This window comes from Octodon degus, unplaced genomic scaffold, assembly GCF_000260255.1.
Source record: "Octodon degus isolate 3935 unplaced genomic scaffold, OctDeg1.0 scaffold00017, whole genome shotgun sequence".
Classification (NCBI taxonomy): domain Eukaryota; kingdom Metazoa; phylum Chordata; class Mammalia; order Rodentia; family Octodontidae; genus Octodon; species Octodon degus.
In genome coordinates this window covers 15,789,877-15,802,908 of record NW_004524593.1, presented here as the reverse complement: position 1 = coordinate 15,802,908, position 13,032 = coordinate 15,789,877, and the positions used below count along the sequence as shown (strand labels likewise).

Here is a 13,032-nt window from a genome sequence, read left to right as displayed (position 1 = left end):
ATCTGAAAGAGTTCAATATTCACAGTGAGAATGATTTTTTTGGGGGAGGATCTCTGAATTTCTCAGGGGCAGGAGAAGAGAGGAGAGGAGAGACAGAGAGAATGAGAATACGAAAGGAGCAGAATCTCTCTATCTCTATCTCTCTGTCTCTGTCTCTCTCTGTCTGTCTCTGTCTCCCCCCTCCCCAGGAAAAGGCATCAGATACCAGCTCCTGTTGGCAATTAACAACTGTGAAAGTTGCAAACACTGTTTCAGTCTAAGCTTCCCTGGAGCAGAAATGCCACCTTCACACTGCTAAGAGCTGTTACCTTGTATAATAGGGAAGACTGCATTCTTCAGAAGATACTGATCTACATGGCCCTGAACCCTGTGCAAAGCTAGCCTTTGGGGCAACCTTTTTGCTTTGCTTTGTTTTGTTCCTTCCTCTAGGGGAAAAGAAAAGGATATTGCACTTCCCGAGTAGGGCGAGATTTCGGACATGTCTTGCAGGTCGCCACACTCAGACTTTATGAGCGACAAGGAGAGCCCTTCGGCTGTGCTGGGCGGGTGTGCCGGTGAGCAAGCGTGGTGGCTCAGGTGGTGAGATGACATCTTGGTCCTCAGGCTCGTTGTGTCCCTAGTTAGGTCTAAGGATTCAGGAGAGGCTCTGTCTTTTCCCGAGAAGGAGCCGGAGGGAGCACCCAATGGACTCTGAAATGGATAGGCCATCAAGGGGAGGGGAAAGGGGTGGCGGAAGGTGGAGGCGGTGAAGCCCGCCGTGGCAGAGAGAGGCGACTGGTGCAGGGGCTGGTGGTGGCCGCCAGCGGCCGGCCCGGAGGCAGACTGGTCAGAGGAGTTTTTGCGGACCACCAGGGGCAGTGCTTCTGTCTGGTCGGCAGAACTGGGCATCTGCACGTTGCCAAAGGTGTCCAGGGGATTTGGAATGATGACGTCGCCAAAGCACTGCAGGCGCTGGTTGGCGGTGTGGAAATTGTGGTTGTCCCCATTGACTGCAAACCTGGCCTGGGGAATCTGGAGAGGTGGGAAGACCTGAGGAACCTGGCGGGAGGGCTTGGCTGCAAAGACTTTGACCACAGTGTCCACGACTTGCGACATGGCCGTGTTGAGCTCCTGTTTCAGGGTCTCAGCCAAGTGTTTGCCGTCTGGCTGCAAGGAGCTTGGCCCATGGTCTCTCTCTTTGTTGCTGCCTTCCCGCTTGGGCTTGTTCTCAGCCATCTCCTGCTCTCTGATCAGGGCCCGCGCCCGGTCGATGAACTGTCCTGGGTCCAGCTCACACATCTCACTGTCGGACCTCCCCACGGAGTCCTGGGCCCGCGCCTCTAGGATCTCGGAGCGCATGCTGTCTTCGGACAGGTTTCCATCTTCATCATTTTCAGAATCAGTGCTGTCGTAGATCTGATAGAACTTCTCCTGCAGCTGCCGCAGCTGCTTCTGCATGTCCTCCAGCTGCTGTTTCAGCTGTCGGCGCTCCTCTCGCTTCTGTTCTTTGCGGGCTGAAACCAGCTGCTGGAAACTCTGCTGCTGCTGCTGGGGCAGCTTTTGCTTGCGTTTGTTTTCTCGGTAACTTTCTCGGGGACTCACAGACTGCGGGGCCATCTCTCTTTCATTTTCATTGCCCCTCAGTGCCACACTGGGGGAATGGCTCATCCCCCGAATTATATTCTCCACCCGGGCACGCTTTGCTCTCAGGTGCTCGTCACACAAGCGATCCATATCAAACTGGCTCATAGTGGGCCTGCCAAAAGGGGAAAGACACTCAGGGGGGCTGTCTCTCGAAGAGTTGCTGCATATATCCTCTTGATGTACTTCGGAGCCCGTGCTGGAGAGACCGCTGGCTTGGAAACTGGGCTCCGTGCCACCATTTTTGTTCATGTTATTTTTCAACAGCTGGGAAATTATGGTTGCTCCTGGAAAAGGCATCAGAGCATCTTCGTACGAGTTCGCCCTCTTCAGCAGCTTGCGGAGTACGTTTGACTTTTCCCCATCTGCATGCTGTACCACTGAATACTCAACATCCTGCTCGGAACCTTGGGGATTCATCGCACTAAAAAACGTCGCTCTTGCCTTAGCAAAAAATGCAGATGCTGTCCCTACCGTCCTTTTCACTCCAATGTCAACTCTTCTCCTCTTGGTTTGCCGGCTTAAGAGGGCTGTGCTGTCATGGTCAGGCATCACTGGACGGTTATTGTGCCATCTTCAAAAGCTCGTCAGCTGGGCACAGCTCAAGAATCCCGGGACCCTGGCCAACAGAACAAAAGGACTGATGAATCATTTTCTTTAAATTTCTCCAAATTTCCTGACCTCAATCCTGAATCAAATGCAAAATGCATAGGCTCTGGGATTTATGGCACATTACAATTATTGCAATTTATTATGCACTCTGCTTGAAATGAAACATTTTTAAATATTTCTGCTCCACTGGTTTAAGATGGATTAAGATTAAAAAAAAAGCAAAAACTGCTTAAGCACCAGTAATATGATTCTCTTTCACAAATGCCTAAAATGATACTGTTTATCTTCAGAAGAAACAGTAGATTATAAGAACACAGCCTCTGACAACCAATTGATTAAATTTTGGGGCTTTGAGATTCATATTATAAAAGAAGATGAAAGTGGTCTATACTTAAGAAATAAGGTTAAATTCTGAGGCTGTGTGAATTTGGGATGATAAACTCCATTCCTGCGTTAAAATTATTGTGGTTTGAATGCAACTAAAGGAAAAGATGCTAAGGTAAATGCAAATATTCATTGCATACCCTTTATTGCTGAACTGTAAAATATTTTGGTCATACGGGAACTGGGAAGAAGCCCCACCAGCACCTTTCAAACATAAGTGAGTAATTTAGCATTGAAGGCAGAGCTAGGCACTCATCTGACAAGTCTGCCCGGTTAGTAAAGTTACACATTATTATCATCGAAGTCATGTGTGATGATGGTTCAGCTGCTGCACCTGAATGTCACTAGGAGCACATTCCTAAATTTTCATATTGTCCTTTTTGATGGCTTTAATTATTAGAAAACTGGATTCGCTGCAAAAGAAGGGTGTTGTCACATTTTAGAAATTGATATGTAGAACAATAGATCATTGAACGAGGCAAGGTTAAGTACATCTCTGGTACTAGTTTTCTCATGCAAAAATCTGCCAAAACAGTTCTCCAAATGCCTAAAGAAACTCTTTAACACTCATTGTTTGTGTATTTTATCTCCATTGCCAAGTGAAAGGAAAGAAAAACCAAAAACCAAAAACCAACTGAAAGATAAAGAAAAAACAAAAATAAATAAATAAATAAAAAAGAAAGAAAAAAAAAAGAGGGAATAAAGCCTCAATCAAATATGTGAGCAAAGGAAATGCTTCTTTTGATTCTTGGGGACAGAATATAAAAAAGGGGCATCTTTTCTTGCCTCTTACAAAAGGCACTTGACATATTGTGTGACTTATTCACTAGCGATGCTGATCCCAAATTTTGTATCCATGTAAGATGTCACATCTTTCTGTTTACCATTAACATTTTATGAAGAAAATGAAAAAAAAAATTCCTGCCAGGTTTCTGTGATACTGAACTTCACGTTCGCTCAACAGAGCACATCTTCACAATAACAGGCTCTATTGCCAACGGCAGCATGCAGAGTGTCTGGAACGGCTCCCATCCTTTCGGTTCACCTGTGAAAACATCTACGTGCTCCCCAGGACTGCATCTGTGGCTAGTTTTAAAGAATGACTATCCATGCAAATAGGCATAATTTCAGCATGAAATAACCTGTAAAAATCAAGAAAATGCTCACTGCTTACATGGCAGCAATCTGTATGTATTTTAACCTGGCAAAGATTTCATCATGCCGTATTTGATCTCGGTGTCTGTATGAAAACATAGTTTTTAAAAGAGCCTGTTTTAGAGTATCATGAAACCCAGATGATAACGTTTTCTATATATTTTTGTAACCTGGATGATGAAATACTTCCTTGATGTTCCAGGATAAAATATCCTGAACTCTGGATGGAAACAGAGATCTTGGCAACTTTAATATTGGGCTCAAAATTCAACCCAGAATGATAGAGACTCCTCACATGCTACTTATAAAATTGATTTCAGGAATACAAAAACACAGTGACAAATATTTCACTGACACATTAACTCTGATGAATCAGGCATAGCTGTCTGTCAGGTGAGAGGAAGAAGAAAGAGGTTCAATTATTTAAAAGGTCTATTAGCTACAGGAACACTAGAAAAGGGGAGGGCGAAGGCAAGGTTCTTTTGGACCTATATGAGCTTTCCAAAAGTACAGCTTATAATTTCAAAATATCACCTCTTTCCTTTTTGTGTATAAATATTTTCCTCTTTAATATCACCAGCAAAGCATAGGGATCTCTAATCAACATGTTGACCAAACTTCCTGTGATATTTTCTCCCTATTCACACACAAGCTAGGCTTTGCTCCTGCTCATCTTGCCCAGGGAAGATGTACAAGAGGCTCAGAAAGGACATGCTGGTGTCCTTGACGAACACAAGGTCATCCCAGGCATCCTTCCTTTCCCAACTGCCATGGACCTCTGCATCAACTACACTTCCTCTCCTCTAGCCTAGGTATCAACAGCTGCATCCCTGCCTCCTGCCTGAGACAGGAAGAGGGCTGGGCTCTTCCTAAGGTGGAAAGACATGATGCTTTCATCTCCAGTGGACAGCAAGTGTCAATTAAACATGTTTGCTGAGTCTATGAAGAACAAGATATCCTGTAACTTTCTCCAAATTCGTCAGACTACACGAATTTTTGCACAATTGTCTTTCAAGCATTTAGCATTTTTGAATTAAGTAATAATTTCTTCTGTTTGGAGCTAAGAGAATTTCAATAATTTTAGGCCTTATTGTAAATTGTCCAGTTGAAAAATAACATAGGACAGGACAACTGGGGGGAAATAGAAAAAAAAATATATATATATATAACCTAGCAAGGTAAAGCATGATATTACAAGGCACAAATGAAAATAACTCTCTTTATAGCTTAGAGCTAAAGTTAGAAATAAAGTTTACAGTGGTGGTGCACTTTGAGACCCACAGAGGTTATAGCCAAGATAAAGAATAGAAGTAGATCACACAGCACTTTAGTAGCATCATATTTCATAAACAATATATACATATTGTGAGCATACTTATCCCATAATAAAATGCACCATCCAATGATCATAATGCATCAGATCACTTAAAACCATTCCCAAAATGTTTCTATGATTTTCCAAATCAATCTGAAGGATGACAAGCAATGACTTCATCCATTGTACGGTTCCTCCTGTCCATTAAGATTTTGAAAAACTCTCACATGTTTTAACATATGTATTAAACCTTAATGCTGTCCCAACAATTGATATTACTATAATATTTTCATCTTGACATTAGTGATGAATGTAACCAGGCAACATGAAGATTTTTGACCAGAATATCAAAATGGTGAATATTGGTATCATCAGCAAGGAGACAGAAGAGAATATTGGTGGGAAATCGAACCCAAATTATTATGGAGCAAATATGCTCTATTATTATAAAACTCTTCCAAAAATGTATAATTTACCTATAATTTTCAATTATTATTTTGTTGCTCCAGTTGGCATCTAAATCTATACAAATGCTTTAATAACTTCTGTACAATAGACAGCATAACAATTCTCAGAAAAAGCTACTATAAGAACCAACCTTAAGATGTGATAAAGTCAGATTTTTTAACTACCTTCAAAGAATCTTCATTAAAATCTGAGTTATCTGCCATTCCACCTATCTGACGTTTTCCTTAGTAGAGAACACTAAGCATACTGGTAAGGTTAGCAGAAAAGCATTTTCGGTAAAGGCTTTCAAAGAACATCGTAATATAAGCAGAAAGTAGCTCAGTGCTGCACTTTAATAAAAAAAGTTATTTGGGAGAAGGAGATGCAGCTTTTACTGCATCTATCTGGAGTCCAGACCTATCTGGACAAAGAAGTGTTTCATTACGGCGATTATCCAGATAGTTTAGACAAATCTTTTATGAGGCAGTGAAAGTGTAAGGTTGGCTTGGTTTCCTGCCTGCATCATTTAGCTTATCTGTTTTTGTTGATAAAATTATTTGAAGAATTTGCTGACATAGTACTTCTTGCAGAATGTCAGCTTTAAATGGGCCTCCAATCTACTTGGGGTTCACCTGGTTATGACATTTCAAGTAGTATTTTATGAATAAGAGTACTGAAAATCAATCCAAGAAACCAGTCATTCAGGAGGGAAAAATCAGATGACTTGACACAGGGACACCCCAAATCACTAAGTTGCCCTCACCTCATTGTGTTCAAGAGTGTGTTTATGCTAACTGCAACTTTTCCTTTAGAGACATTTCTGCTCACTTCCAGGTTAAGAAGTCTTTAATATTGATTTTGAAGAACCCACTTGGAATAAGTGAATACCTCGAATAACTAAGATTACATTGACAGGTACTTAAGAGTTCTTAAATTGTGACCATTTCATTTATGCTTCTTCCATCCCATTAAAATTCTATACGTTTTTCACTTGCTAAATGAATGTGTAACATTGCCTGAGACATACTCAAAATACTGATTTCTACAGACTTAGTTTTAATAATTCATTGAACTGGGTAAATAAAAGTATAAGAAATCACCTTCAGAAAATATACTTATACTTTTTTTTGGCAGAAAATTGCAACATTTTAATCCTCTGAGGCTTAGAACACACCAGGGAGTAAGAGTTGAAAATTATATGTCCTTTTTTTATATGTCCCTCTCAATTTATTCAAAATAGTTAATTAGAATTTTATAATAGTACATCATGCATAATCAATTTTCATATTATCATGCCACCAATATTTTATAATTTCTTTTAAAAATTCAAAATGTAAAAATCCTCATGTTAATATTGTAAATTTAAGACAATCCCTGAAATGCTACAGGAAGTTGGTGAAAAAAGGCCTTCTTGAGTTTTGAAGACATAAAGAGAAAACCTGGCAACTTACAGAATGAGCGAGCTGAGGTTTCAAGACTGCATGGCTGCTGAGGGGAGAGCCAGGCCAGCAAGGGAGTACAGTGAGAACAAAGATGCATGTTATGTATGCATGACTCTTTTCCCACAAGGCGGTGATTAAACTAAATAGAATTCTGCATAATGGACACATAAAAATATCAATAAGTGCCAAGCATAGATAACCTCTATTAAAAACAAAGTAAATGAACACAGCCATAGATGACATTTTAATCACCAAAGAACCTCAAAAGCATCCAAGGAACATATTGGGGGGAGGGGTGTTTAAGTTGAAAGAATAAATGACACATACCATCTCATTTTCTTGGAAACAAGGATAACCACCCAAGCCACAAAAACCACTGGTCATCTAACCTACTCAATATGCAGCTCAATTTACAGAAATAGCCTAATACTGAAAAAGTTTAAAGGTCAGGTCTTAAGAATCCAGATGTAGCACTTACACTGATTCTCCAACATCTCACACACATCAAGTCAGAGTCCTTAACTTTATCTGTCTTACCCTTCTGTGATAACACACATGCAAAGCCTAACCTCGATGCTCTTGCTTCCTCTCACACACACAGCTCATTTCAGTTCAAAAACGCCCAGAAGTTTGTGCAAGAAACTCTTCATAGACGGATGGCCCAAATCTTGCATCAAAGACTAAAGCACAGTTAGCTCTCGTGTGCCTAACATTTTCCTCTCCATCAAAGTCCTATCTAGGACATCTGGCACACGCCGTGTACACCCCTGCGTGCCCTCTTACTTGACGAGATTATTTAACATGCACCTTAAAAGAGTTCGAGCACACACCTATTCACTCTGGGCAGGGGGGAGCAGCCCATAACAGACAGGCTTTAACACCAGTAACACTTTCAAACTGACTTTGGTATTTTTGGCAGCTACACACCACCAAAGCTATCCAAAACACACACACACACACACACACACACACACACACACACACACAGGATCTCTCTCCCTCCCTCCCCCTCTCTCTTTGCCAAGCACAGACCTAGGAGCTAGGCATGAACTGGAGGGAACCGTAAGGCAAGTCAGTCTCCCTCCACCTGCTGCCTGACGTGGGGGAGCTTTTGGCTCCCTGGCAGACAGAAGCCTGAGACGCAGCCTTGGCAGCAGCCTGCCAACATCCTTAAGTAAAATAAACAAATACACACCAACTTGCCCCCCCAGTCCCTCCCAAAGAACTCGCACGGTGGGGCTCAGAACACAACAGCAGCAGCCCAGTTCCCATTAGCCCAAAGAGTCCTGATGAGCCAGGACAGCCATAAATTCACAAACCCCTCCAGCTCTCCAGCAAGCCCTGCGGTCTGGAACTGTGCACACTCGCAGACACAGAGGAAATTTACACCTGTCTTTCTTGACACAACACACCTGTCAGGCCCTGCCCCTGCGCACTCTGCTAATCGACGTCTGCCTCCCTACTTTAGGAAGGGAATTATCATTATTATTTTATCATTATTATTTTAAAAGAAGGCATGGTGCGGGGAGAGAGCGAGACTCTTCTAGCCTTGACTTTGAGAGAAGGCTACCCACGGCTGGCCCTGTTTTCCTAAGCTTAAGGAGACAACACAGACCTTCTCGGAAAAATAAAAACAAGCAGGTGAGTTCCCAGCCTTCCCCCAGGCGGGGCAGGGCACGCGGTTGCCAAGAACAGCAGTTTTTCCCTGCAGCCTGCCTCCTGGGCTGGGGAAGACTACCGCCCAGCCTTGCCCACCCCCTCCTTCCCTTTCTGTCCCGGGTCGGCCCGGAGGAGTCTCAACTTCGGAAGAAGCTGGAAAGGCGCCGGGGCCCTGCAGTCTGGGCGCTGTTCCCCGCTACCCACCCCCATCCCTGTCTCTACCGACGCTGTGCGCGCGGGAGGACTCCTGGCCCGCTGGCCAGGAGAACCAACAACTTGCTCAACTGGACTTTGGGAGATGTCTTCCCCCTCCCCCGTCTGCTCGGGCGAGATAGTGGCTCTTCCAGCTTCTTCCCGCCTAGCTCAAGGCGATTCTAGGCACGGTTCCTCTCACCTCGGCTTTCTTCCCTCTCCCATCCTCCAAACTGGGGCGAAGCAGTAGGTACCACCGGGACAGGACCTGCCCGAAGCTGCGCCACGGCACAGAGCACGGGTGACGGCTGCGGGGTCCCTCGTCCCGCACCCCAAGAACACCCTTACCCTCCCGGATCGCGACTCCGGTCTTCCGCGGTCGCGGGCCCGGGTTCCCCCAACCTCGCGACCCCCTGGGCCTCGCGCTGTGGCCTTACCCGACTCCGCGAGGCCCCGGCGCTCCTTTCCTGAGACCCATCACTGTCCTGCTCCAACCCTAATTTCAACACCGCCGCTCCGATCACGTCCAGAGAGGAAAGTCATAGAGCGCCCCCTCCCCCGTGCGCCCTCTGCCCGGCTCCCGGGCCTCGGCCCGGGTTAAAAAGGAGAAGTGGAAGCTATGCAAATGACAAGCAAATTGGAAGAGCTGGGAAGAAAGCGGCTATAATAAACAAGACAAAGGGAGAGGACGTGGGGAGGAGCCCGGAGTTTTCGCCCGGGGAGATGGCAAGGATGAGGCTGGGCGGAGAGCAGAGATCCTGGCGAACAAAAAGCGACCCGGTCCCCTCTCCGGAGAAGAGAGGGCAAGAGAAAGAAGGGAAGGAAGCAAATGCCTCCTCGCACGCCAGAAACAAGACACAAAAGGTGACAAGATCAGCGACAAGTCCGGCGACACCAGCCTCCCCCCGTCGCCAACACACCACCCCCAGCCACCAGCAGGAAAGAGAAAGAAATAAAAGCCAAGCGGATCACTTACTCTGGGGATCGGGGGGCAGCGGAGCGCTGGGTCCCACGGTGGCTCCTGCTTAGAAACTGTTTAGAGGCTATTTTATTAGGATTCATTTAAATAACACCACTTTCTCCTGGAAAAAGAATGTGCGCACGGGTGTAAGTCCTGGGAGGCTCTTTTTTCTCCTTCCCATTCAAGAACAAGCCAGTGCAAGTGGATCTGGAAAGGGGAGGGGACTCGCGCGGGGGAGCAGATACTTACGGTGCGGAGAGCGGTGGGACGCAGCCTCTCTTTCCCTCTCGCTCCCTCTCGCTCGCTCTCTCTCTCCCTCTCCCGTTTTTGCCCGCCGAGAGCGGAAAACGCGCGCGCGCGCGCACGAGGATGGTTTGCGGGTGATGGATGTGGTGATCGGACCGGGGTGAGTCGGTGCGAGGGCGAGCGAGCGAGGAGGGCGGGAGGGAGAGGGGAGCGCAGAGCGGAGAAGAGGAAAGGAGCGCAGAGGAGGAGAGGAGCGGCGAGGGGCGCGCGGAGCGGGGGCGCGGGGCGCGGACGGACCGGCCCCGGCTCCTCTGCGCCGCTCGGCTCTGCCCGCTGCACTGGTGTTGGGTTTCAGAGCGCTCCCTCGGCTGAGGGCTCCGCTCCACGACAAGATTTACTTTAAGACACAGCTGAAGGAAACAGGAAGACTGCACGTCACAGTCTGACTGACGTACCCGGCCCCAGCACCCAATCGCGAGGCGCCTTCGGATTCAAGGGGGGATAGCGAGGCAAGAGAACTTGGGAGGAAAAAAATATATAAAAGGGATGGGTGTGGGGGGTGCGGGGCTGGGAGGAGAGGAGGGGAGAGGGGCCCCGCGCTCCCCCTCCCGGCCCCCACCCACCCCGCCCCGCGCTGCTCTGGGCGCAGCGACGCCGGCCCGGCCACGGCGAGCCATCTGCGGGCGCTGCGCACCGCTCTCGCAGGACGCAGGTCTTCGTTGTCCCCGTGTGTGTGTGTGTGTGTGTGTGTGTGTGTGTGTGTGTGTGTGTGTGTGTGTTTCCATTTCCTAGATACAGCTGATCGAGTTTGCCGAGTGGCCGAGCGAGCAGGCGCTCCTCGGACTTGGGTGCAGGAAGGCACGGAAAAGTCTTCTGGAGACAAAGTGGGGCTTTTAGGGGTGGCGGTGGTACAGAAGGAAGGAGTGGGGAACCCACAAATCATCTCATTGAAAAAGCGGTCCTGGTTAGCATCCATGTCACTCTTCCTTTTAAAGAGGAGGTGGACGATGAAATTCAGGTAGGTTTGGGATAAAAATGATAGGTGCCGGAGGTTTCACACTGAGCTCACTACATCTGATATGAAAAGATCAACGTTGGCTGAATCTCAGTCAATCACCGTCAAAATTATTAGGAACAAGACTGCTTACCCCCGCTTACCTCTAACAATATTATTTGGATTACGGGTAGAGCACCTATTTAAAAATACATGTCATGAACATTATCTCGCGACGACCCCCTCCTGTCTCTGTGTCCCCAGACCGACTAGATAAAGCCATCTAACACAGGACGGGCATGATTTTGACCCCCGGGTAACAAAGTTTAGAGTTTCTTAGGCAAGAAATGGCAAATGCTAAAATCTCGGACTTTAACTTAAAACTGAAGAAAGTTCATTTTGGCTTGACATAGCTGAGAGGAAAAAATAACCAGCACAGGTCCTTTAGATAATGCGGCTTTGGGTTTTGCAAACTAACAGACACTGAAGACAGAGCCTCCAGCCGCAGCTAGACGGTCTCTTTGGCTGGGGACAGTCAACGGCTTTTAATAAAGCAGCTGTGTTTATGATTTAAAGATCCTATAAAAGCTAAGGCTTGCGCTTGCTGGGAAGTAGAAACGTTCATACCTACTCCATTAGATGTACGTTTTTCAGGTTGGAAGGGAACAAGTAGTTTTCCTGTGTCTCTTAAATTTAATCAGAGCAAAGGCTGAATCCTGGTTGTGACTAGCGTGTTTATGAGGTGTGTCACTAGCAGTACACTGGACTGGCCGACCACTACCATCTTCTTCTGCGACACAGCGGGACACCAGTCCTTAATAGGACATTTGCAATTTCAGTCTCAGATTCATCAAACTTTTAAAAAGATACAAGTCTTCTCTTTGAATTAGAATAGTGATGTATGTCCCAGTCTGTACTCCATAGGAAACTTTTGTCATGGAATTCACATATTAAGAAGAGGAGGAAGAAGAAGAGGAGGAGGAGATGGAAGAGCAGGAGGAATAATAAAGTCAACCAGGTTGGTGTCAGCAATGAGAAAGACTCACGGGAGCACCGCCAGCCTTCTATTCACCCCCTTCGCAGACACTGGCCTCCCTCCATGGAAACTAGAGGCGCCTGCTCTGGGCTCTCACCTCCAGCGACTGGCTATTGTGTGCAGTGCTCTAATGGGGGTGTGACAGTTTAGGCGGGGAATAACTATCAGCAAGCAAGCCCTAGATAGAGTGCAGAATAGTGCTTCTATTGGTTGGGGCCCTTCGAGTTAAGCGGGTGTGTTAAGTGGGGGCTCGAGGCTCTGAAAATGGGTCTGAGCCACCTTTCCCCCGTCCTATTTTTCTTTGCAAATCTGTAAGTTGACATAGGAGTTAGCATCTACCCACAAGTAAGACCGGTAGGAATAAGCAACGTATACCCTCCACACCTTAAAATCATCTGCTCAGCTTTTTAAATGACAGGCCTAGGAAAGAAAAGAAGGAGAAGGAAGAAGATAAAAGCCAAAGGGAGAGGGAGCGAGTTGGAGAGAAAAGATTAAGAGCCTGGAAAGAAATGGCTTCAACTTAAGCGCCCAAGTTTGTGGGGTTGCACCTAGCGCTTCTCTGCACCTTAAGCACATACCTTCCTTTTACACCCCAACTCAGTCCTCCATAACTCGGCCTGAGTCCAGTGGGGCGAACAGCCCGCTGGTCAAACAAGGAAACTCCCCTGCCCCCAGCCCGGGCAGCGGCGACTCGCGGCTCGCCACGCTCCGCAGGGGCGGTTCGCAGCGTGCCTTAGGGCGCAGGAACCGCGAGTTGGAATAGGAGCGCGCGTCGCCGGGTAAGGAGCGGGCTCGGTCTCCAGCCCAGCTCCGCGGGCGGCCCCCCACCGAGCCCGTGCTTTCACCTGCTGGCGAGGCGACGAGCAGGCGAGGTTCCAGGCCACCTTCCTGGCCAGCACTGCGGGGCTGTCCCGGGTCCAGTGGCCCTGGGAATAAGGCGTGAGGCCCAAGCCCCTATCTCGGCGACTC

At 47.0% G+C, this 13,032-nt stretch overlaps 1 protein-coding gene across 9 annotated transcripts in view; it reads right to left on the bottom strand.

Moving 5' to 3' along the window:
* Prox1 (prospero homeobox 1) overlaps positions 1-12,096 on the bottom strand; it is a 52,202-nt gene extending 40,106 nt beyond the window's left edge. For 2 of the 9 annotated variants that reach the window (XM_023710219.1, XM_004626867.2), the window contains exons 1-3: positions 10,037-10,482; positions 9,803-9,908; positions 448-2,239 (exon numbers count right to left, since the gene is read on the bottom strand). In XM_023710219.1, the coding sequence (XP_023565987.1) occupies positions 448-2,172 (1,725 nt within the window). In that variant the 5' untranslated portion in view covers positions 2,173-2,239; positions 9,803-9,908; positions 10,037-10,482. The other 7 variants (XM_023710217.1, XM_023710225.1, XM_023710222.1 and 4 more) reach the window with 6 other exon arrangements.
* Between the last annotated feature and the right edge of the window lie 936 nt (positions 12,097-13,032).